At 35.4% G+C, this 27,511-nt stretch overlaps 1 protein-coding gene across 1 annotated transcript in view; it reads right to left on the reverse strand.

Moving 5' to 3' along the window:
* The window catches only part of LOC149799796 (ATP-binding cassette sub-family C member 5-like), a 141,804-nt gene that overhangs the window by 35,555 nt on the left and 78,738 nt on the right, over positions 1–27,511 (reverse strand). Inside the window, exons 16-24 of the mRNA XM_089959187.1 lie at positions 25,413–25,537; positions 23,764–23,836; positions 21,398–21,601; positions 19,656–19,824; positions 15,637–15,831; positions 13,231–13,418; positions 10,875–11,021; positions 7,054–7,183; positions 3,062–3,344 (exon numbers count right to left, since the gene is read on the reverse strand). Of these exons, the coding sequence (XP_089815313.1) occupies positions 3,062–3,344; positions 7,054–7,183; positions 10,875–11,021; positions 13,231–13,418; positions 15,637–15,831; positions 19,656–19,824; positions 21,398–21,601; positions 23,764–23,836; positions 25,413–25,537 (1,514 nt within the window). The remainder of the gene's footprint in view (positions 1–3,061; positions 3,345–7,053; positions 7,184–10,874; positions 11,022–13,230; positions 13,419–15,636; positions 15,832–19,655; positions 19,825–21,397; positions 21,602–23,763; positions 23,837–25,412; positions 25,538–27,511) is intronic.

A 27,511-nucleotide genomic window follows, 5' to 3' on the forward strand; every position in this document is an offset into this window, starting at 1 on the left:
GATCATTGATCTCCTTAATTTTTTGCTGACTGGGGAAGGAGCTGAAAGGATGGTGTCTCTTCCTCCCCGTCAAGATCTACAGACGCCTTAACTTTGTAGTCTTGAGTGGCGGTAGGAGGTGGAGGGCATTCTGAAGTTGCCAACACCCTATAAATTTCTTCCACTGCCGCCTTGAAGACAAACTCAGTCCGTTCCATGGTTGGATCTGTGTACGGCTGATTTGCAGGAGTTTCGTCACCCTCACTGTGTGCCGAGTCGTGTTCTGGAATAGCTTGCATCTCTGGATAGCGCATACCAGGTGGCATAGATGACGCGATTACATCATCCTTGACACTGTCACTAACTCTCCCTCGTGGATAAGCCATGAACATATGGACGGCCGGCCCTGCCGGCTGGTTTGTCTGGCTTGTGGTCGGCCTGAATGTTGGCGACGGTCCTGCTATCACCGGTACCAGCTGCTCCAATGGCCTGGCTGGACGGACAGATTTCTCACTAAAATCTCCGCCATAGTATTGGTATGTTGCCGGAGGTACCCCTTGACGGACGGATTTATCACTAAGATACCCGTAAATCATATTTGGTCGGACCGTTTTAGCAATAGGGTCCCCATGCTGGGACAGCTGGACGGCAAGCAACAGTGAAGTTGTATAATGAAATGGATCCGATGGATCCGGTAAAAAACCCATGCGTCCTGACTTACAGGCCCGAAGGCCATGCTCGGACATGCGGGGGGACTTACGCCCACTGGGCAGCCTAAAATTGGGGGAACATTCCCCAAAAGAGTCAGAAAAAGCTGTGGAAGCGAGCGAGGGAAATAAGGGTAATATCTGGCCTGATGTCAATAGCTGCATCGTCGTTTCCTGGACCAAATGACGCATCTGTTCAAAGGTGGACTGTTGTACCCTGTCAACATTATTTTCCTCCATTGCCGCTGATGTTACTGTGTCTAATGGTTGCAAATGATGAACTTTAGGTGAAGGAGAGACCCCAACGTCCCCCCTGCCTTCAGGACTACATCAGCCCACATTTGCTCTGTCCAAGTATTACACACGCTGCATGGTATAGATGATGTACACTTGGTACATACAATACAAGAGTTATGGTTGTCTTCTTTTGCTTTGAACTTTTTGCATTTCATGCATTTGGTTGACATTTCTACTGAAACGACACAAGAAAAGAAAACAAAGCACAAATTAGCAATTAAGCATGTTATTAGTTTGCTAATACCACAACCATTACTAACGGATAAGCAAAATTAGTCAGTGTCGCATTAACTCTTAACTGATAACACGAGTTCAGCGATAGCATGTGTAACGTGGTCTTCAGTAGGCGAAATCCGTAAGGGTGACAAAGTCACTCAATTTTGAAATAATTGTTAAAATAATGTATACAACCTGTAGAAGAATGATTGTCCAACGCAATAAATCCAAATTTAACTTCGGATGGTCCAATTTTAACGCTAAGATGGCTTGGAATGTTTGGAGGTATAATGTACGTGTTATCAGTACAAGCGAAGCTTAAAAACTAGTGACACCTGGCGGTGGCAAGGGGAGGTAAGTGGCAAGAGTTATTGCTCTTTGGTCTATATGAGATAGACAGAAATGATAAATTTCCTTTTTTTTAGGAGGGCTGGATTCAAGAGGTAGCAGGCTTATATTCTAACGTTAATTTGATCGGGGAACGTATTTGAAGGAGAACCATAGGGCTAACTTGGTTGGAAAAAAAATGAAATTGCATTCTACTTTTAAATTGTCTGGATTTTAATTAGGCTCAGTATTCTGCCTTTTCTACATTTCATTTTGCTAAAATCAGTTACTGGGATCTCCATTAACAATTTCTCAGCTCCAATAAGCTAACATACTTTACTGTATAACTTTATTAGTTATTGTCATCATCACTATCACCAGCCAGCTTTTGCCAAATGAAAATGTAATGAACCACGCTGGGAATCAGACAGTTTTGGTTTTTCTATGTAGCCCTATTTTAAACAAGCATTTGTAAAACTTCCTTCATGGAAGGTTCAAACTACACCATAATGCTTATTCCAGGGCACAATGTGCCAATCAAATTCACTTTAACAACCATTCATGTTATGTCTGATGAACCCAGATGTTTAAACAGTTGCCTATCCGAAAAACAGATGTTGCGACAAGAAATGTTAAATTAAAATTATATACTTTGCAAAGCACATTTTCATATGCAGGACTTTGAACATATTTGCAGGAGTTCTTGCACACCACTGTTCTCCAAGTGTGTGAATTTGTTCAAATTGTGCATAATTCACACACCCTGACAGCATCTCTGTTTAAGTACTTTACATATCAATGACTTTTACATGAAGTTTCGCTGTTGCTTTGCTAGTACTTCCTGTTTGTCATGCAGGGAATAAATTACACCAATTCCTGATTGGTAGTTATTATATAGCCAGGACTGGAACAAGCAATAACCACCAATTAGACTCCAGTGTAACATATTTCACCATGTGACACACTGGTAATATAGCTTTCAAATTGACCAAAGTAGACAAGATAAAATTCAATGTAGAAACTTCACGTAAAAGTGGTTATTAAATGACGAGTGAAGTACTTCATTAAACATGTGGAACATGTTTGGAATGATCCTATATGCTTAACATGCTGCTGGGTTAAGATATTTAGCATGGAAATGGAGGGGGGGCAGATTACAAACCATATCACTTTGTTTTAATTTACAGACAGTGAGCAAGTAATCTTAACAGTCTTTTTCATTTTTACTAATACAAATGAGTATCTAGGACTGAAAATGCTGCTTTGGATTAATTCTATATTTAATGAATAACAAGGCAAACTAATAATAGTTATTCATGACTGCTTAAGACTATAACTTACATATGGTATCATATTGTATCCATTCTCCATCTCTTGTATCAATATGTGTATTGCTACAGCAAAAGTATCGATTCATCGATTAACAATTAATTGTTTCACCACAAGTATCCAAAATGATAGATAATGGATTGACTTTCAATTTAAAAGACTGATTTGTGTCTAGAGTATATGCTAACCAGACTATAAGAACTTACTTGTCTGAAAATTGCTTTTCTTTCTGGTATGCTCCAATAGTAAAGATTCCCTGCACTGTGGCAGTCACATGACTTAAAAATGGGGATCTTGTAATGGAATCATGTCTCTTCAATTCCTTCACCCCTGATGCAAAGATTTTGTTTAGAAGGACAAAGCAGATTACAAATGGAATCAATGCAAGAAGGAACCACGGTGACACGTAGCAAATCATTACCACAGAAAAGATAATTTGTAGAGAATTCTGGATCAATATTTCTGCTAAACTTGGGAGTCGAATATCCACTGAAATAATAAAGAAATACAATAAAATATCTCCTTACATTCAGCAACAACTACTTGCTTCTGGGTAAAATGAACAAATATGTACTAAAAATATATTTACAACATGCAAATTCTGTGCATATTTTTCTCATGAACAATGAATCTTTGTTTTACATGTAATGACAATAATGATGAGGAGGTGGGGAGGAGGAAGAGGGGGAGGAGGAGGAGGATAACAACTACGATGATGATGATGGTGATGATGATAATAGTTACTAAGATATATCTTCTTCTTTCCACTGTGGTTGCACTGTGATTTCATTTAATTTAGTCATTCAAACCCTAATTATGACAACTTAAAATGCTAATTAATTAGTCATGTAAGTAAGCCCTAATTAAGACTACATGAAATACTAATTATAAAAAAATTAAACAATTCAAGTTTTAGGTCTAACTGAAGTAGTCCCCCTCTTGAACAGCCCCCCCTGACCAGCGGCCACCCACTCCTTACGGCCAGAATCCGTTGGCACCAACGAGTTTGTGTTCAAAAGTACCCCTCATGAAAGGCCACCCAGCTAACACAACCAGCGGCCAGCATACTAGTGCAATAATATAAAATGTACCCCTGACAAGTGGCCACATTTTATTTTGATATGTATCCAGAACCAGTATTTTATTCATAACGTGTGTTAAGTAATCCGATTTATGTTTCCCAATGTCAGGTTTTCATTACTGAAAGAAATGTTGACTAAAGTACATGTACCACTAAGGTTAATATTATATCATTTACACCTCAAGAGAAGCCACATTTATTCCATAAAGACAAGAAAGCCTCAAATTTTAATCCATACAAAAGGGTAAGTACATGTAATCCAATTAGCCTTACTGCTGTGTTATAAGATGTCCGGTTTAGTCACTTTGATAACTGTTAAGATTGCAATTATTGAACAGTAGTAACAGCTGAGAAGTGGCAGCATTGATGTTCTACACAAGTCAGCAGGAAAATGGTTTGATAGCCTTTATGGCTTCCCTTAGTAAGATGTTCACTTTGATAATTAGTGGCTATTACTACTGACAATAATTGTCAAAATTACAAATCCTAACGGCCGCGAGGTCAAATCTGAGTGATGTTAAATGGTACATATCAAAGACATTTTGGCTTCTCTAACAATAGGGTACCAGACTGTGACTAACAAATCACGTGACAAAATCACTTCCTTTAAAAACACTGCAATTTGTTTAGATGCATAAAAATATGTTTTATCAGTATTGTAGTTGGCAACATGAATAAGTTACTGCAAAAAGTTCAACATGTCATCGAGGAAAAGAAAAATTCTTAGTTTAGAAGAGAAAGTGAAAATAATTCAACTGACCGAGAGGTTCAAGGGTGGGGGTGGTCGAGGATCCTTGCAGAAAACTAATGTCGGAAAGATTCAGATAAACAATATCGTGAAAGATAAGGAAACAATTCTGCAGAAGTCGGAAGGTGAAATGGATGGAGAAAGGAATATTGTTTGAGCCAGGAGATGTTTGTATCCTAATTTGAATGACAAGAAAAAGCAACAATTTTGTCAGTTGAATTGGGATATGATGACTTTATCGCAAGTAACGGATGGTTGCACAGATTTCAAGTGCGACACAATATTAAGTGTTCTGTCCTTAGTGGAGAATCAGCTGATGTGTTAATAATGAAGTTGTCGAAGATTGGAACAAAAGACTAAACGATATATGCAGGGGATATGACAGCAAGGATATTTGTAATTGTGACGAGGCTGGTTTTTTTTTTTTTTAGTTACCAACAGAGTGACAGATGATGTGATCTGTAACATAATTATAAAGACAGTTTTAAAACTATATCAATGGTTATTCATAAAATTCTTTTGAAAATGATGAAACAGTTTGTTTTACATTTATTTCACAACATGCATGTGATATTTTAATGAAAATATTAAATGTTTTAGAATTAAATGTACTTGTGACTTTCTTCATATGTATTTACTATTCGCATTTGTCATCCCCCTCTAGAAAGGCCACTTCCCAGCTGCAGTAGGGGTGGTCTTATAAGAGGGGGACTACTGTAATGTTTTTTTAAATTGTTACTTTGTTTTTCAATTTGCTTGCTATGAGTAATAAGTTACAAGTATTTGATACACTCACTTAAAAGCTGAGTCCAAACGCAAATAACAGACCCTGATCTGCCATTGCATCATGCACTGGCAGGTCAGGATCTATTTTGTTTCTTGTACAACTAACTCCTAACAAACTGCATATACCCCAATCTGCCAGTTCAATGTGCAATGGCAGATCTGAGTCTATGTAGTCTGTAGTTGGATCTGACTTATACACGAGTATTTACGTTAGTTTTATTGCAAAGAAATATTTACTCATGCACTACTGATATCTTAAACATTTAACTGTGACAAACTTTCTATGAAAAGATGCTATTTTCTTGCAGTTGCCATGGTAGTGTTTCAACTAAACAATTAAATGCATATGACACAGTATGTGCCAAATCATTTAAATCACACTGTGAACATTTTCTATGGTCTATGCAAAGATTATATCACAAAACTGGTCAAACTGAAGATGCCAGCAAAAGAAAAGTACTAATACAAATCCTGATCAGCAAACTCATCTCAAAGATTACTTCTTTCATTACCTGCATTTGCAAAACAAGCAATGTTCATATCCATATTTTCATGGCTAGTAATAAAACAGTTTCCTTTTGCAACCTGTACTAAATTACCATATTTGATCAAATAAACTAGACTTACCAAAAATTACTTCATACACAGAAAAGTCATTTTAATGTAGTAGTAGCAGTAAATATTCACTGATAAAAAAATTATGGTCCAATTTAATCGAATATTTCTGGACATATCTAATTCAATGCATCATCTTGAGATTTTACAAACTCACATTTCATTATGGCTTTGTAAAACTGATGCTTATTAATGCAAATAAAAATGTCAGATGTACCAGACTATTAAATAAATGCATTTAATTCATGTGGTTAGAGCATTTGCCTCGGATGCAAGAGGTCGTGGGTTCGAACCTTGGCCAAGTCATACCAAAGACTTACAAAAATGGTACTTACAGCTGCTTCACTAGGTGCTCAGCGTTAAGAGGTTAGTGTTAGGACTGGTCAGCCTGGTGTCAGGATAATGTGACAGGGTGGGACTACATGCATGCTACATGTCTGCAGCTTAATGCTCAGTGCTAGACATTACTCTAAACTGCCACACTGCAGACATTATAGTGTTATGATTGACATTTTTTTTAAATCTAAGTTAAAAATCCTAATCACACACATACACACATTTAATTCTAAAATTGTACCAGCAAATTGTCTCCATTCTTGAAATCATAAAATGACAAAAGTCAGAGAGAACTATCTGTGGTCAGACTATGGCTCAAGCCCAAAACCTTTATTCATGATGGGTGATCTACCATCTGAAACTATTAAAATCAATGCAGTTGCCAGATCCTCCAACATTTCCCCCACTTCTGCGTAAAAAAAAATATTAAACTATTTTAGTATAGGCAAACAGATGTAGACGACATAACCCTGCCATCTGGAGTCAACAGGGTCATTACGGTGATATGTTCTTTAACAGCATTTGCTTAAACTGGACAGGTAAGCATTAGTGAAAATGACAGTGGAAAAAAACTATCAATACAGTGAACTGATGCTGGAATTAGTTGAAATAAAACACAAAAATTTACCAACCTTCATCAAGGTCTGATGAAAACCTGTTGACGATTCTCCCAACAGGAGTGGTGTCAAAGAATTTCATAGGGCAGGACAACATTTTGAGGAAAATCGTGTCATGCATGTTGCTGGATGCACGCAGTGTTACCTGTGTGAACAAGATATAAAGAAATGTCATTTTGTCACATACATATATTAACGGAAATAATATATCAGCTAAATTTGAGTTGACTGTAAAATCATTTATCTGCACATGTAATAAAGGTAATATTATTTTTAGGCTCAAGTTAAAAGATTCTTAAAATAGAAGATTGTATTGATAAGCTCATATCCCATGCATATCCATTTTGACCCCCCCACACTCACACACACAAAATTTGTGTCTCTTGGTTAGATACCTCAAGGAAGGGCTAACGTTAGCTGCCTATGTGCGTATTACTTTTCATGTCCACATACACTTAAGTCATTATAAGGTGGAGATCCTGATAGTCTCCAAGTTATGACAAAGGGGCTAAGTCCTTAGAGGCATAAAGACAGACCGAAAAGCCAATATAAGTCCTTGGAGAGGTTATGACAGACCGAGAGGCCAATATAAGTCCTTAGAGAGGCAAAGCTTGACCCAGAGGCCAATATAAGTCCTTAGAGAGGCAAAGCTTGACCCAGAGGCCAATATAAGTCCTTAGAGAGGCAAAGCTTGACCCAGAGGCCAATATAAGTCCTTGGAGAGGTTAAGACAGACCCACAGACCTATATAAGTCCTCAGAAAGGTTAACACAGACTCAAAGGCTAACATAAGTCCTCAGAAAGGTAAAGACAGACCAAGAAGTCAATATAAGTCTTTTCTGAGGCAAAGATAAATCCAGAGGTCAATATAAGTCCTAGAGAGATAAAGGCAGACCCAGTGGCCAATATAAATCCTCAGAAATGTCAAGATAGACCCAGTGGCCAATAAGTCCATAGAAAGGTCAAGATAGACCCAGTGGCCAATTTAAGTCCATAGAGAGGTTAATACAGACCCAGAGGCCCATATAAGTCCTTAGAGAGGTAAAGACAGACCCAGAGGTCCATATAAGTCCTTAGAGAGGTGAAGACAGGCCTAGAGGCCAATACTGGCTGCATATCTATTTTTGTCCCACCATATGCAGTAGGCTTGTGCATGTTGTATATGTGTGCATTTGTCTTTGTATGCCCATTAAGTGCATACATCATTATTGTATGGGCATCTAAATAGTTTCCAAGTTATGATTCAAGGCAAAGTCAAATTGGTGTCATTTTGGGAAGGTACTGTTTATTCCTAAGGCCTTTGTTAGTTGCACATGTAAATTCACCTCAGAGAGGGGTTAGGACAGACACAGGGACCAGAATAGAAACAGGGACCAACATATTCTGCATATCTAAATCACTCTTTCAAATTCACTTCTGAAAAATCCTTTCTGTGATTTCTAATTCCCTATATACAATTTTATTTAAGTACATTATAGCTGCAATAACAGCCATTTTGTTTTTCCTTACAACCTCCAGGCTAAATGAAGTCAGAATTGGAAACAAAATACCATATAAGCTTGCTTATGAGTCCAACTGCAAGATGCACAGACCCAGATCTGCCATCGCATAATGTGCCAGTAGATCTGGGTCTATGCAGTTTGTTAGGAACAATCAGTAGAACAAACAAAATATCCTCTGATCTGCAGGCACATTTTGATATGGCAGATAAGGATCTTTGTTGTTTAAAGTTTGACTCATCTTATAAGCAAGTATATATGGTAAATACTGTGTCACTTTATGTCAGGAGGAAACTACTGCATCAGCAGGTTTTATGAATGTAATGCTAAAACTGCAGGAAGAGACTGCATGACTGATGGATGAACAGGCAGTCTAGTCATAGTATACCATATGATTTTAAAGAATTTGTGGAGATAACAAACATAAAGTACTTCTTGTGACACAAAAAAATGGCTTGAATACAACAATGGTACAGCATTTGCTTTGCATCTCTGTTGTGACAGGTTTGATCTCTCACTCCTGTGAGTATAAGGGAAAAGAAGTCAGTCATCTAAGGTTGGTTGTTTCCTTCAACACGAAGATTGAATTTAGATGATCACGGTAATTAATACCTTTAAAAATGATAAACTGAAAAACTGGATGTGACAACTTTTTGAAATACTTCCCCTTAAATATCCAGAATTCTAAAATTATGGAATGATGCAATCAAAAATCATTTGGCTCACAACAATTTGATAAGCATGAGGATAAAAGAATGAGTTAGCAAAAGACAAAGACTTAACACACTGCTAAGCAAGAAATTTTAATGTTAAGTATTTGATACAAAATACAAGTAGTAAGCAGCAATCTGATATTTAAAGCTGGGTGAAATTTGTACTAAGGAGACAAAGTTTATTTCTTTTAATTTTAAGTTAATTCATACAATAACTGCCACTAATAATTATTTGAAAAGAATTAACATGACAACTACAACTGCACTTTCTTTAAGAGTGAGAAAGAAAGTATTGAACATCTGTTCTATGATTGCAACATTATATTGAAAGTTTTGGCACCATTTTATTAAAACATTTTGCACCTGGATGTCCAAATATTGCACATTTGTTCAAAAAAGAAATATTTTACAAAGTGAACAATTGGACATTTTGTGCAATTTTTTGCTTATTTTGACTAAATATTAATTCTGTGCTTGCAGATTCAACATGCAAAATCCTTCTATTTATGCTTTGAATGCATTAGAAGGTTGAACACTGCTAAGTTAAATAAAAAACAGGACCAGTTTCTGCAATAAAAGGGTCTCCAACATGAACTTGAAACTTGTGCAATTCATTACATTTATTTGGGTCTGATTTAACAGTAAACTGGAACAAATACTGAAATATTGAAAAGTATAAATCACCAAGACACTGTATGCTTGTGTCAGTCTATCCAATTTGTGTAAGAAGCTACAGCCTGACAGGATGTGGAGGTGTTTCCTCCCATCTGCTGAGGTGATTTAGTCAACCCTGGTCCCTGACCAGTTTCATTATCTTTGTACCTCATCAGAGGGAAATGGTCTTGTTGATTTATTTTTTGAACTGATCACATGCTTGCTAAGTGAGAAGTTTAAATACCCCTAGCCACTGGTACTACCAGTTCAGCCGCATCTTCGATCATGTGACAATTTTTTTTATTGTCACAAACTATAGCTGCAATTGATGTACTTATTTTCAAACTGTATTGATTCAGCTGGGTTTCAAAAAACAAAACTGTCATGCAGCTGAGACCCTCATTAAATAGCAGCAAAAAACAAAAAACAAAAAACAAAAATGTTTCTATGTAAAAATAGGGGTAAAAAATAGTGGCTAGAAAACTCTTCTGAAATATGTATTTGTAAAAGTGTTCTGTATTTTATATTGTTTAGATCAACACAGTTAATGCTTGTATTGCTAGACATAAACTGCCATAGTATTATATCGATTTATGGTTATTTTTTTGTATGCAAGGATATTGTATTGTTTATGTGATACCACTGGATTATTAAATTGATGAATTGTAACATCATCAAACAGTTCCTTGAATGGCATTGTTTCCTGAAGCTGTTTGGGAAAGACACAGACCAATATCAAGTAAAGCTGTCACACACTGTGCAGACTAGACTAGCAAGAAAAGCATTCACTACAAACTAGCAAGAAAAGCATGATGTACATGCAAGCAACAAAAACACATGGTACACGCAAGCAAGAAAAGCACACTGTACATGCAAGCAAGAAAGCATGCTGTACATGCAAGCAAGAATGTACACTGTACATGCAAGTAAGAAAGGCATACTGTACAGACTAGCTAAAGTGACTGAGTACCTTCATAAAGAAAAGTGCTCTGATTGCTGTAGAAATGATCATTATGACTGCTATTCCACCATACACTGCAGCATACAGTTTGCTTCTGGGATGGTCCGAGAGATTACTGCTTATAACGGTCTCGTTCTTGACAATAATACTAGTATTCTGGGGGTATAAAGAAAAATATTACAGTATATACTTGCTTAAAATACAAGTCCAACTGCAAACTACATGGACCCAGATCTGTTGCTGCATAATGCGCTGGACGATCTGGGTTAGTATAGTTTGTTAGGAGTAATCAGTAGAACAAACAGCACAGATCCTGATCTGCAGGCACATTATGCTATGGCAGAACAAAATCTTTGTTGTTTGCTGTTTGACATATTAAGTAGGTATATATGGTACATGAGGTAGCTTTAATTTACAATCTGATGTACAATGTTGTCATTCAAACATCATATAACATAAAGTTCCAGATTAACAGCTTTAATTTTGAATGAAATTGTTTCTATGTGAAATATAAACCAATTTGGATTTATGAGACAAGAATGTATACGAAAGCACTAACAGCTGTACAGAAGCTGTAACACTGCCAGTGATTTGCTGTCAGGAAAACACCTTTCAAATTATCAAATTTAGGTTTATATTGTCAGTGTTTCCATTTATAAAAATACTGTATGTACTCACTAATAGGGCAATTCAAAATGCAAACAGCAAAGATCCTGATCTGCCATTGCACACAGAACCATATCAGCTGGCAAATTATGTGACATATCTAGGTTAGTGCAGTTTGAAAGGAGTATTTACCACACAACAACTATGAAGATTTTATATTATAAATATTTATCATATAACAACCATGAAGATTTTACATTATAAATATTTATCACACAACAACTATGAAGATTTTATACTGTAAATATTTATCACACAACAACTATGAAGATTTTGTACTGTAAATATGTATCACATAACAACTATGAAGATTTTGTACTGTAAATATGTATCACATAACAACTATGAAGATTTTGTACTGTAAATATTTATCACACAACAACTATGAAGATTTTATACTGCAAATATTTATCACACAACAACTATAAAGATTTTATATTTTAAATATTTATCACACAACAACTATGAAGATTTTGTACTGTAAATATGTATCACATAACAACTATGAAGATTTTGTACTGTAAATATGTATCACATAATAACTATGAAGATTTTGTACTGTAAATATGTATCACAACTATGAAGATTTTGTACTGTAAATATTTATCACATAACTACCATGAAGATTTTGTACTATAAATATTTATCACACAACAACTGGGACCCCGAGTGGCCGAGTGGTCTAAAGTGCTCACCGTTCCGGATCACTGCCATCTCACCTCTATCTACTCGTGTTCGAGTCCAAGGCTCGGCTAGCGTGGGTACTTGGGAAAGCCTGCCAGTAGCTTCTCGTGGGTCGGTGGTTCTTCCCTGGGTTTTCCAGGGTTCTTCCTCCACCAGTTATACTGGCCGCCATGTATAGCCTATCTTGTGCTGAAAAATGGTGTTAAACCCTACAACAACAACAACAACACACAACAACTATGAAGATTTTGTACTGTAAATATGTATCACATAACAACTATGAAGATTTTGTACTGTAAATATTTATCACATAACAACTATGAAGATTTTGTACTGTAAATATGTATCACATAACAACTATAAAGATTTTGTACTGTAAATATGTATCACATAACAGCTATGAAGATTTTGTACTGTAAATATTTATCACACAACAACTATAAAGATTTTGTACTGTAAATATGCATCACATAACAACTATGAAGATTTTGTACTGTAAATATTTATCACACAACAACTATGATGTTGTTGTTGTGGGGTTTAACGCCATTTTTCAGCACATGATAGGCTATACATGGCGGCCAGTATTAATGGTGGAGGAAGAACCAGGAAAACCCTGGAAAGAACCACCGACCCACGATAAGCTACTGGCAAGCTTTCTCACATGCCCACATTGGCTGAATCTTAGACTCAAACTGCCGCAGACAGAGGTGAGATGGCAGTGATCCGTAACGAAGAGTGCTTTAGACCACTCGGCCACTCTGGGCCCCCACAACAACTATGAAGATTTTGTACTGTAAATATGTATCACATAACAACTATGAAGATTTTATACTGTAAATATGTATCACACAACAACCATGAAGATTTTATACTGTAAATATGTATCACATAACAACTATGAAGATTTTAGATTAATCAAAAGCATGACTATCTGGCCTGAAATTTCCGTACAATCAATTGGAATATTCTGCAAAACTAATGACTCTTTCGTGCAATCTTATTAGACACTCACCCCACTGCCCTGATTAAACCAGTATGAGAGCCACCAGCTGGTAGCTGTCTGTGCTCCAACGGTGATAATGAACAATAACATGATGAAACTGCAGATGAAAACACCGCCTGTTGATTTAATGTAACTCCAGTAAACTTGGCAATTTACGTTGCCCTCATGTCTCTCCTCAGCTACAATCAATTTTCCTTCTGGAAATAACAGGATGTATATTGTATCATTATTGTAATCCCCCTATTATAAGTGCACCCCATTTGAAGCAGCCTTTCAAGAAGGAATCACACAAATGTGAGTACTAATTTCATGCAAAGCATGAGGTATGACTAATTTTTTAATGTTTATTGTTTGCATTTAAAAATCATAGGAATCTTTGGGAATCAACATAATACAAATTATATCAGCATTACATAAAATAATTATGAATAATCATCAATTGTAGAGCAAAATCAACTTGTCAATAAAATCCCGGCACAAACACTATGCTATAACTAACACTGTCCAACGGTTATATTTTCTCACTGTATTAGAGTGTATTTACTGATGTAATTTTATTTAATTTTTCTGACATCAAATTTCTCACTAGTGATCAAAACACTTTCCCTCTTTTCATTTCACTGAATTGCTTTAACATTTATTTCGAAATTAAGAATGTCTCATTACATTTTGCATTTTCTGCAACGATTATTTCCTTCATTGGCAATTTTTTTACTTCTTACAGAAGATGCTCAGTGTTTACAAAGGCAGTGAGTTTGTCATGTAATCTGTATCCTTCGAGTGTATTTTGTAAGAAACCACAATGGCTAAGAAAACCGTTTTAGTTTCTGGCAACAAGATGTCACACTAGCTTCATCTAAACAATACTGTTTTTCAGAATTTAGCTTTCACGATTTTAATAAATACTGGTGGTAAGTTTAGCCAGTAATTATCAAATTGGCAAAATCTGACAACGATGGGACAATAACTGGATTAACTGCATCTTTGTGTATATTAAATTTGCTTTATCTGCATGTTGGATCAAATGTCAATGTGTTAAATTATAGAAATCAATAAATATTTGAGAGATTCCTATCTGTAACTATATGTGGTTGCTCATGAGATAAATTTGACAGTTTTGTACAAATATGTTAGTTGCTGGCACGGTTAGAAGGGAGGCCATCCAAGAGGGGTGCTTTTGAACTGAGACTCATCGGTACCATTGAATTCTGGACATAAAAAGCAGGTGACCACTGGTCATGGGGACCATTCAAGAAGGGGACCAATTTATGGGTAAATATAGAAACTGTGATTAAATTACTCAGTTTCATATATAAGCATACATAGTACTCAAAGTACAATGTGTTGCAATATTGAAACCCTATGATTTTTTCTTCTTGTTCTATTTTGCATTCTTTTCAAAAATAAAATCAAGGAATCAATTAACTGATGATTAGCCATAACAATTAATGTGTTAAATTGTTATATCTAAGAAAATTTTTCAATCAGCCAACATTTATTACATAAATTTAATTAGTAAAACCATTTGTTTTAAAACTGACAACCATCACTGCTTTTATTGTGATGAAATGTATCAAACTTCTCAAAAGAGTGCATAAAACTTAATTTGAATTAAATCAAAACTTGACTGTAGAAGAGATGAAGACATACAATAAGATTTCTGCAAAACTGTGTTACAATGTACCCTCACTTTCATCAATTTTAAAAGAAAGGTGAAACAATAACTATACATAGTAAAACCTGTATTAAGAGTTTACTGCTATGAGAGACCATCTGTCCTGAGAGACCAGGTTCTCCATGTACAGATTTATTGATTATATAGTGTTATGAGCCAAGACTCAAGCCAATTAGGACAGAGGTGAGATGTCAGTGATCTGTAAAGGCAAGCACCTTAGACCACTTGACCACCCTCTGTAAATATAGGTGATACAATACCTGTGTACACAGGTGACACAATAACTACATAAACCTTTGTAAATACATTGACAATACCTCAATTGCTCTTTGTAGACATATAGGTGACAATACCTAAATTATTCTTTGTAAACACAGAGGAGACAATACCTAAATTACTTTGAAAACACACAGCTCTAAATACCAGTGACACAATACTTAAATTACCATCTTAAAGAATACTGATACGGGCGAAAATACCTTTATTGCCCTCTGTAAATACAGGGGAGACAATACCTTTATTACCTAGTGTAAATACAGGGGAGACATTACCTTTTGTATTGTGTTATAACAAGGCTTAGAGTCTTATATTGGAGAATTTGAAGACATTGATGGTGGATGATACCTGTTTACTAGGTCTACTGACAGGTTATTAGTAAATGGAAATTGCTAAAGTAAAAACGTCACAGATATTTTCAAATCCTTTTTAAAAAAATCCTATTCTCATAAACAACAACCTACCTTGTGGTAATTTACCCCCATCACTGCCTGTACTCTTTGCTGACCTAGATGACATTTGTCTCATCACCATTTCTGCTTGTGACATTTGGCCACTGGAAGTTCCAAGTGTTCCATGGAAAGGTAATTTATCTCTGTTTCCTGCAAGCCCTGGTGTAACATTTTCTTGTGACTTAACTGGCCACAATCGCTTGCTTTCTACAGGAAATGAAAAGTAAACAATATATAAAATGAGGAACATTCATGAGGTTCATCTCATGAATTGGAAAAGAAATCACTGTGATAGATTTTGGGCCTTGCATAATCTATCCATTCCAGAAATTTAAACTTTTTCAACATCAATTCAGAGGTCATATGATAACTGCACATATTTAATGTACAGTCTGGTCCAGTGTGTCATTAATCTGATTAACTCTTTGCTCACTGTGTCGTGTATATCCACTCCATACATGTGCCTCTGCAGTGACTGATGAATCTGCTTGTACACAAACAACTATCCACCAGAACCATTTTAGATAAGTAAAATTTAATCAGCGAATTTGTTTTCTTATGCAGATGATCTTTTATTAAATTTTACTTGTCTATCTCAAATGGTTTTGGCCTAATGAAGCTAACTAGGTTTTTTTTTTAAATGCAAATCCTAAGATGTTCAAGAATTTGTAAATAATTGGCAAATTGCTGCAATTGTCTCGAAATTGAATCAGGTCATCTATATGTACATATATACAAACACAAATTTCATGTATCTATGTTGAGTTACTTTACACAAGTTTGCTAACAAACTTCCCAGGATGGACACATGGATGTTTGAATGCACAGACCAAACTGAAAATGCCCCTGTTGCACACAGAAAAATATAAACATTGTGCTTAGCAGTGAGGGCACTGTACACTGCAATGGGTATATAAAAATGAAAGCAGTGGGTACATACAAATGAAAGCAGTGGGTACATACAAATGAAAGCAGTCTGTACATACAAATGAAAGCATTGTGCAAGTTAATGATCTGAAACCAGTAAATAAAATTCAACTCCACTGATGGTAACTATCATCTTCCAGTGATGTACATATATTGACACACATACACACACGTACACACACACACACACACACACACATGGTTGCTTGATATTTAAATAATATATTTAATTTCTTTCGGTCCAAACTCGTTTCTAATGCAGCCATCTTTATGTAATGGTCAGGTAGGATAAGTCTCATTTGAACTAATATTAGTGCACATTTACCAATCAATAAAGATCAATTGCTCATTGGGGCCTAATTTTTCTAGACCCTGGGGTGACATTAAAAGACAAGTTAGACTGTACATCCAAATTACAGAATCAAACATGGTGATTCATCAGAAAAGACTGTGGATGTGCAAGGGACCAATCTGGGAAAATTAGATTCTCACTTTTCTATATGGATATATTCCAGTGTAGAACAAAGAAAATATTTTTGGTTTATCACATGACTGCTGTCATTCATCACTTGACCATGCTGCAAATATATAGCAAGCAAACTGGAAAAAAACAAACTTTCTGATATCCATCATCACTTGAGAATTCATTCATAATAATCACTATTATATGCTCATTTTTTCCTCCGTTAACTTTACATTGTCAGAATCATTCAGTATTTTATGATATTGCACTCACATGCACCTCATATTGCACTCACATGTGCCCAATAGTGTATTAGGAACTACTCTGTAAACAAATCATGTACACTCATGTATTAGGCGCTTTAGGTTTTGGTTGATTAAATTTATTTCTGAATGTACTAAAGTAGAGGGGGCCCCAAGTGGCCAAGTGGTCTAAAGCGCTCTCCGTTAAGGATCACTGCCATCTCACCTCTGTCTGCATGGGTTTGAGTCTAGAATTTGACCAATGTGGGTATGTGAGTAAGCTTGCCAGTAGCTTCTCGTGAGTTGGTGGTTCTTCCCGGTGTTTTCCCAGGTTCTTCCTCCACCATTAATACTGGCCACCATACATAGCCTATCGTGTGCTGAAAAATGGCGTTAAACCCCACAACAACAACAACTAAAGTAGATGTTTCATGGACTGCCACATACCAGCTGCTTTGCCACATTCTGCATTAATTTTCTTGATACAATGTTTTGGATTTAGGCTAGTGATAGACGCAGAATAACATGCAAGTGACAAGGCATAAACTGTGTTCTTTAGCTGGTAATAAGAATGGCAAAATATATACTTACATTTTTACATCAAATGAATTTCCTCAAAATATACTTTCCTAGTTCTACAAATATGAATTACATGAGCCATGTCATGGGTTCTCAAGCTTGATTACACATTTCGAAATTGTACTGTAATTTCGTCTATATTCCAAGTGCAATGACGTCCTACTTACTGCACTCAAAATGAAATAAACAGTATATTCCATAGACTCTTTTTGATAATTGCAATTGAAAGACTTCATATTTTTCCCACATTATGATTTCAAACAGTCAATGACAGAACAGAAACACACTTACAGATATCAACACGCTGCTGAAATCCAATGTACTTCAAATAGAATTGGCACAGATAATTCCGGTCCATAATCATGAAATTCAATGGAAAATTTGTTGCAATGTGCATTCATTCACAATATGACTCCAAATTTCAATTTTAAGTAGACAAAAAAACCACCATTTTCTTTCAAAAGTTATGTCTAGCACATGACTAAGTTCAAATTTATCTGGGTGGAGTTATGTGAGCATTAATAATGTTGTTATTGTGTAATGATGAATTTGCACATGCGTATTTAATTTGTAATGATGAATTTGCACATGCGTATTTAGTTTGGAATACAGCGTACATTCAGTTACTTTGTTTCTTGCAGTGTATTTTTGTTTATATAATTAAGCCTTAGGTATAATAATAAAATGAGTATATAATAAAAAGGCTACTGCATTTGTATGGGAAAATATGAACTTGTTTTGTCGGATGGATATACTTCACTCCCAAGGTTGTGCAGTATTTTCATTAAAAAAAACTTGTTCATATTTTCCCATACAAATGCAGTAGCCTATAAATATAAACATCAATTGTGGTATATTTACATCCTGAAACATGCAGTACTTGAAGTGAGTGTCCTGCAAACAGTATTTGCACCAAGTGAACTAGCTACAGGTATTGCGTACACGTGTACAGTGAACAGAGCATTTATGTAACTGTAATTTTTCAAAATTCCTCTTCTCATTATTATTTATGAAAGGAAAACCAATTCAAGATAAAATATGAAAGAGGACTAAAAATTTAGAGAGAAGAATGTACATTATTTTCTTTGTTTCTTCTTGTTCTCATTTTTCTCACTGACAATTTATCTTTAGTATATGCATAACTCAGATATTGTGTAATGCATCGTCTCCATTGTCTCAACCAGTGTTTTATGAATTCTGCTATGTAATGTAATGGGTGTTTTGTACTAATGCACGTTTTAAAGTGAGAACATTTTAAATGGGTATTTTGCACTAGTATATATGATTTACTCCAATTTCTTTAAGTCAAGAAAATCCTGGTTTGCTTAAACATCTGCTTTATCAGTCAGTCAGATGCTTGGAAAGACCTTAAGCTTTTTGACATATGGGTATGAGGCACAAAACACTTTCAAGTAGACAAGATCTTAAGCTTTTTGACAGATGGGTATGAGACACAAAACACTTTGAAGTAGACAAGACCTTAAGCTTTGTGACATATGGGTATGAGGCACAAAACACTTTCAAGCAGACAAGACCTTAAGCTTTTTGACAGATTGGTATGAGGCACAAAACACTTTCAAGTAGACAAGATCTTAAGCTTTTTGACAGATGGGTATGAGGCACAAAACACTTTGAAGTAGACAAGACCTTAAGCTTTTTGACAGATGGGTATGAGGCACAAAACACTTTCAAGTAGACAAGACCTTAAGCTTTTTGACAGATGGGTATGAGGCACAAAACACTTTCATGTAGACAAGACCTTAAGCTTTTTGACAGATGGGTATGAGGCAGAAAACATTGTCAAGAAAACAAAAACTTACCACTATGATCAGGACTGGAACTTTTGTCCTCTTCATCTTCCTGTTGTGTGTAGAAGGTTTTAATCAGACTGGCATACTCTCCATCTTTCTCCATCAACACATCATGAGTGCCAACCTCTGAAATTCTGCCTTCCTTCATCACAACAATATTGTCACACTGTTTCAAATACTGAAATGCCAAGCAGCTAATAACTATTGTATACCACACAATTTTCACAATCAAAACCTTGCAGCAAATGTAGCAAATAAAATGGTTTTCAACAAATATGTTCATGCCAATATCTTTGAAACATATAAGCACAACCTGACAACTAATAAGAGACAATTTGATATAGCTGATATGACACATGTAATAAATTGTGTAAAATTAAAAAAGTAATATTAAGATTTACAATTACATTTCCACATTCAGCAAACATTAAAACAAGAACAATATGTGTATGATCACTATTCACATCTTTACATAATAATGAATAATATCCGTGAAATCTACAGATACATTTTAAAGTTTCAGTGTAGGTGCCAATCCAGTAACTGAGTTTTACGTATTCATTTTCCAAGCCAGCACACACTCCTGGTCTGCTGATGTAAATTGCTTGATGTATGTGAGTGACTTATAAGCCAGCCAGCTTTGTAGATCTGTTGAGACATAACTACTTTTGTGAATCGTTTAGCTTAATACCTGTCATTTCTGAGAAATAAACCAACTACTGAGTGTGTGGCAGGTAAACACATAAAATTACACTGATTCTTAATTGTACCTTGATTCACAAAACGAGAATACATGCTGGTTACTGTGAAGCACACAAGCTGAAAATACACTTTGCATTCATCATTACTTTTATTGCTCTGAGTGAATGCACCATAACAGAACAAGAAAACATATATTATTTCTCTATTAAAAAGATTTCTCTCTGAGCAACTGAGGACATGAAGAGATTGCATGTTTCAGTCAATACACACATGATACACTTGCATGAACTGGGTCGCATGTTTTGGTCAATACACACACATAACAGGGTTGCATGTTTTGGGCAATTCACATACAATGCACACATATAACAGGAGTCAATACACACACAATACACACACATAACATGATTGCATGTTTCAGTCAACACACACACATAACATGATTCCATGTTTCAGCCAATTTAGTCACATACAAGTTGGGTGCTACTCCAAACAACATAGACCATGATCTACTATCACTCAACAAACTGGCAGATCCAGGTCTACATTGTCTATTTTACTGATTAATCCTAACAAACTTAACACAACCAGATCTCCTGGCACATTATGCAAGAACAGACCTGGGTCTATGCAGTTTTACAGTTGGATCTGACAAGTACACATGTAAATATGGTAGATGTCGTATCTTTTACAATAAATTTAATCCTGTCATAAGCATACCTGAAACAGATGGATAGAAAGATAACATACCTGAAACTGATGGTTACAAAGATAGCATACCTGAAACTGATGGTTACAAAAATAGCCTACCTGAAACTGATGGTTACAAAAATAGCCTACCTGAAACTGATGGTCACAAAGATAGCATACCTGAAACTGATGGTTACAAAAATAGCCTTTCGAAACTGATGGTCACAAAAATAGCCTACCTGAAACTGATGGTTACAAAAATAGCCTACCTGAAACTGATGGTCACAAAGATAGCCTACCTGAAACTGATGGTTACAAAAATAGCCTACCTGAAACTGATGGTCACAAAGATAGCATACCTGAAGCTGATGTGTTACAAAGATAACTGTTTTCCCTTTCAATAATTTCCAAACACACTGTGAGAAAATGTGTCGTCCAATATGGATGTCCACAGCAGACAGTGGGTCATCCAGAAGATAGATGTCTCTGTTACTGTATACAGCTCTAGCCAGACTAACTCGTTGTTTCTGTCCACCACTCAGATTGATCCCTCGCTCACCAATCTGCAAGAACCAATCATAGCAGCTGATAAATGTCTGCACTCTTGACATAACTGACCTATCAAAAGAACAGAGATAACCATGCCACACTCGTCTGTATGGCACATCATACAATATCTGAATATTGTATTGGCACTTACCTGTATGAATTAATAACAAATTTTAAATGCATAATTAGCATTGAATGCAAAATGACCAACATTCACCAACATTTAAGTTAAAACAATTTAAATTTGTTCATGATATATAATGACAGTTGCGTGGATGATAGATATTAGACCTGAATGTCCAACAAGCAGTCAGACTAGTGCAACTGTAAATCATGTGATGTTTACTCCATTGCCAGTGTTACCAACAGTCAGCAATCCATAGATACTGGTACATGTTGGAGTTTATTGTAAACTTAACTTTTAACACTGTCTGAAAGTGAGGAAATTTTTAGTGACTGTTTTGTTGTGTTAAAGTTACATCAGTAATCGCTGTATGCCAATTTAACTTTGACCCTCATTTTTCATTCAGGTCTGTGAGACAACTAATCCTTCATTATGCATTCATCCCCTGGATCACAAGTTTGCTTCAGACACTCATCAAAGCCTTGTGTCGGATGCAAAGATTTGACCCTTGGGTGGAAATTTCCTATCCAAGACCAATGTATACGAAGGATGCCAATTATATCGGTAGACAAAAAAACTATGGTGTGTGAAATAACTTTCAAAACCTTTGACGTAAAAAACTGTTGCCGCTACCAATGTCACATAAATGTAATTATGCACTCCCTCTTTTTAAGGCTGTTCATGGGAGTCACCAGTGTTATAAATGACAGCCTTGCAATGAGGTATATTATAAAAACAAGGCTGTATTATAACAGTGCAGAGTGACAAAGATGAGGCACCCTTATAATGAGGCATGCTATAATAAGGCTGAATCCCAATAAAACATATAACACAAAAATAATGTACCCTTTTAATGTGTTTATCTGTAACAAGGCTGTATCATAATAATATATATAACACAAAAATGAGGGACCCTTTTAATGTGTTTATCTGTAACAAAGTTGTATCATAATAATACATATAACACAAAAATGAGGGATCCTTATACTGGGAAATGTTGTAGCAAGACTTTTGTAATAAATATATAATGTAAAGATGAGGGACCCTTACAAAGAGGTACATTTTAGCAAGTCTGCATCATAACAGTGCACATAAACCCAAAAATGAGAAACCCTAATAATCAGGTATGCTGTAACAAGGCCATATCATAATAGTGCATATAAAGCAAAGATGAGTCACCCTTACAATGAGGCTCACTGTCACAAAGCTCTATCATAATAGTGCACACAAACACAACAATAAGGAACCCTTAAAATGAGGTATACTTTAACAAGGCTGCATCATAATAATGCCTATAACACAAAGATGAGACACCTCATTTTAAGCTATACTTTAACAAGTCTGTATATTAATAGTGCACATAATGAGGGAATTGATGTGAAAATACTTTATAATTGGTTCTAATTAGTCAAGAAGTATAAATAAGTAAAATAAATTAAGTACTATTGATAAAATAAAAATTAACCTAAAATTAACCTACTTAGCTAGACCCATAACCATACCTGCATTATGTAGGAGCAGAAGTGTCCTAGCACATGCCAGATAATTAAAAGTAAATTTTAAAAAAATGTCACATTTCCCAGATGGACAAATATGTACTTTTAATAATTTAAAGTTTCTGCAGCATAACTTTTCAGAGATTTCCAGCAAAAAATATATCAAGTCATTATTCTGAACTAAAATGATAACACCTAAATTTGGAGTAATGCATAGCTGTGGGTTGTTTTACTCAAGATATAATCCATAACCTCTTACTATTCAAATTATTCTAAACGCACTCGAATTTCATAACTATTCATGGAGTGTCAATTTCATGGGATCCTTAGAACTCTTCCTCACTTCATGAGTTAAAGAATCAATGACAATATCACTTTTTGCAATGCCATAAAAACTTACACCCATAAAAAACAAAAAAATTCACCGTACAATGATGGATAATTTGAACTTTCTTCCTATTCATCCCCAACAAAATAAAGCAAGTTTTGGTATCACCAAAAAATACACAAATGCTTTTTTACATTTCTTTTCATCATATAAAACACAAAATCATACCTCTATCATGTCACCACAAACGAAGGTCTCAAAATCTTCCTTCAATGCACAAGCTTCTACAACAGCATTATACCTGTCAGAATAGAGTTAACAAAGACCATCTGCATAATCTTAATTTTATACATTTTAAGTGCAAAAGAATTTTAGGTATAACATGATAAAAAAATGTAAAGATTATAATCCTAATACAGAGAAAATTAAAAGAATACCAACCATAAATACTTGTAGAAAAGGACAGATTACAATTATGTGTACCTGAATATGTGTTTGAACCCATAGCTCTATGAATTACCAATAGACAGTATGTTTAGATTCAACAAGATACAAATCTTTTCAAGCTAGAAGTCTACAAATGAGAGCAGAAATTATCAGTCACACTCTAAACACCTAATTTAAATGTATGCTTTCTAGACTAATTATTCCCATATTAACTGATTAATTTACACTCCTATTACTTTGCAGGTGTACAAATATCAACACATGGTCACCTAGCATTAAATTATAAAATTCAGTTTACAAACCTTGTTAATTAAGTTTTTCGTTTAAAGGCATAAGTTTTAATGAATAAAAATAAAACAATGATGCTTATCTTCATTATCAGCACTGTGGCAGCAATCATGTATTATGACAATGGTTCTATGTCGTATGCATTAGAACAGATGAGACATTATGAGTGAATACCAAACAGCACATGCCGCCATTGTACAACCTCAACAAGTACAGTTGGCAAACTGTTTTACCTAACAGATAATCAATTGCTTTTATATCATTGCTCTGGTACAGAAGGTCAAGTCACTTGATAATCACTAGAGTAAGGCAATTAATACAGAAATCAAGTCACTTGATAAGCACTAGATTATGGCAATTAATACAGGAATCAAGTCACTTGATAAGCACTAGATTATGGCAACTAATACAGAAGTCAAATCACTTGATAAGCACTAGAATAAAACAATTAATAAAGAAGTCAAGTCATGAGATAAGCACTAGAATAAAACAATTAATAAAGAAGTCAAGTCACTTGATAAGCACTAGATTATGGCAATTAATACAGGAGTCAAGTCACTTGATAAGCACTAGATTATGGCAATTAATACAGGAGTCAAATCACTTGATAAGCACTAGATTATCAAGTCACTTGATAATCACTAGATTATGCCAATTAACACAGGAGTCAAGCATTTGCATGATCGGATTGTTAATATTAATTAACATTACAGGCTTTATTATGCTCATGACAAGTCAACCATGTGTAATGTTTGCAAATGCACTCAATTTTATGCAAGGAGGGTGTTCAGTAGATTTAGGGGATTTGCACAATCTCATATCATGTACATGTCCTCTTCCTACAAATGCATGTACAAGTTTAGTAACATAAAATATTCAAATATGTCAGTTTAACTGCACTTTTTGAACATTTAACATCTGACCCATCCTGGGATTGTAAGAAAAAGACCCAAATTCATACCACTCTCAAAAACAGCCATCATGTGGACATATTATTTATTAAAATTTGATAAATTTCCAATCAGAAGTTTAGGAGGAGAAAGAATGAAAGACAGACAGATAGACAGATCAACATTGTCAGAATATCACTCACTAATACACAGAATAATAAATTTTGCATGTTTACAATTTAGAAGCTATACCTTTCTTCCTCATATTCTTCTCCAAACAAAATGTTTTCCCTGATTGTGTCATTCAGGATCCAGGCCTGTTGTGGGACATAGGCCACATTCCCCTTCATGGCAACTTTCCCTGACTTGTGTATCATCTGTAAGCAATATATAGTCAATCTGAATGACTTTAAAGTTAAACATTAGGGAAATTTAGAAGCAGGTTTGATTATAATTCATTTTCAGTCAGATGCTATATTGTGCCAAAAAAAAGTGAAAGGGCAGAAAAAGGACAGTTGTTGTCGTAGGGTTTAACGCCATGGCGGCCAGTATTAATGGTGGAGGAAGAACCTGGGAAAACCCTGGAAAGAACCACTGACCCACAAGAAGCTACTGGCAAGCCTTCTCACACACCCACATTGGCCAAATCCGAGACTTGAAGCCATGCAGACAGAGGTGAGATGGCAGTGGTCCGTAACGGAGACCACTTAAACCCGCTCAGCCACTCAGGGCCCCCAGAAAAAGGACAGGAAAATCTCAATCCGTATGTGACACATACTCACAATTTAGCTGGATCCAACTGAATACTGCAATACACTGTCACAAAATTTTCCAGAGATCTGGGTCTATGCAGCATCTCAGTAAAAATAAACTATATAGATCCTGATCTGCTGATGAATCAAGTGATGGTAGATTAGGGTCTATGTAGTTTGCGGTTGCACCCAACACTTAAATGTGTATATATGGTATAAATTCTTTATATTTTCAACTTTAATTGTGAATCATGATATTTTTTTTAAGAAAACTAATTGACAGCCTTCAAATTCAGTACTACTAATGTAAAGAAATATTTTACGAAGTCCTTTAAACAATTTCCCTACACAACGATAGTAAGTAAGTGGAAGCAAGAATTATGAGTCACCAAAAATAAGTTATTTTATATGCCATTATATATATATATATATATATATATATATATATATATATATATATATATATATATATATATATCTAGAGCAAGAGTGTCTTCTGTCCATTTTACAATGATTATCATTACATAAAAGACAATTATACAACTATTTTCATTAGGAGTTCCTTTCTGCAATGAACATGAACAACTGGTGCCCATTGGTATGTACTGAACAAGAGTATTACAAACAGCACATAATACCTTGTCAACAAATGATAAATTGTTTGCTTGTTATTTTCTGTAGTATAATTTGAATACATATAAAACATAAAAAGACATGGACAGATGTAGAAGGTCAATCAACACCAATCTGGAATCTTACCATAACTGTAGCAACTCCAAAATCAATCTAGCTATTTCATAGGTAAAAGAATCATAATAAATGTACCATGCATTGTTAAATGTGGATGAAAACATAGTCTTTGGTTCAGAAAGAAAAGCAAAGGCCTGATCTATTTTTTGTTGTTGTTGTTGTTGTTGTAGGGTTTAACGCCATTTTTCAGCACAAGATAGGCTATACATGGTGGCCAGTATTAATGGTGGAGGAAGAACTGGGGAAAACCCCGGAAAGAACCACCGACCCACAAGAGCTACTGGCAAGCTTTCTCACATACCCACATTGGCCGAACCAGAGACACAAACCCATGCAGGCAGAGGTGAGATGGTAGTGATCCATAACGGTGAGTGCTTTAGACCACTTGACCACTCAGGGCCCCCTATTTTTTGTAACAGTGCCCTTGACCCTGAATGTATACCACACACCCACATCCCTAATCAAGAGGAGTCTTGGGAAACAAATGTGCTGAGTAGTGTTGAAGTTACTGTCCAGAAATGAAATGCAATGGCCAAAGTGCATTTTATCAACCTGACCTTGGAGCTACTGTTCCTAAATCAGAATGGGTTCTTCCTTTATGAACTTATCACCCAGAAATGAAATGCATAGGCAAAATCTAGTTTTACCTTCACAAATGAGCTACTGGCATCTAAATTAGAAGGTTTATTTCCTGGACTAAGGGGAATGTATATACCAATTCACACTGACATCAGTTACATACAAAATAACATCTGGAAACCAAAATGCATGCCTCTCCGAGTGCTCAAATAGACAACAGCTATACAACTATAATGCCCCTGAACTTTTACTAGTGGATATAAAAAAATA

Source organism: Sinohyriopsis cumingii, chromosome 5 (assembly GCF_028554795.1).
Source record: "Sinohyriopsis cumingii isolate HCF-2022 chromosome 5, ASM2855479v2, whole genome shotgun sequence".
NCBI lineage: Eukaryota > Metazoa > Mollusca > Bivalvia > Unionida > Unionidae > Sinohyriopsis > Sinohyriopsis cumingii.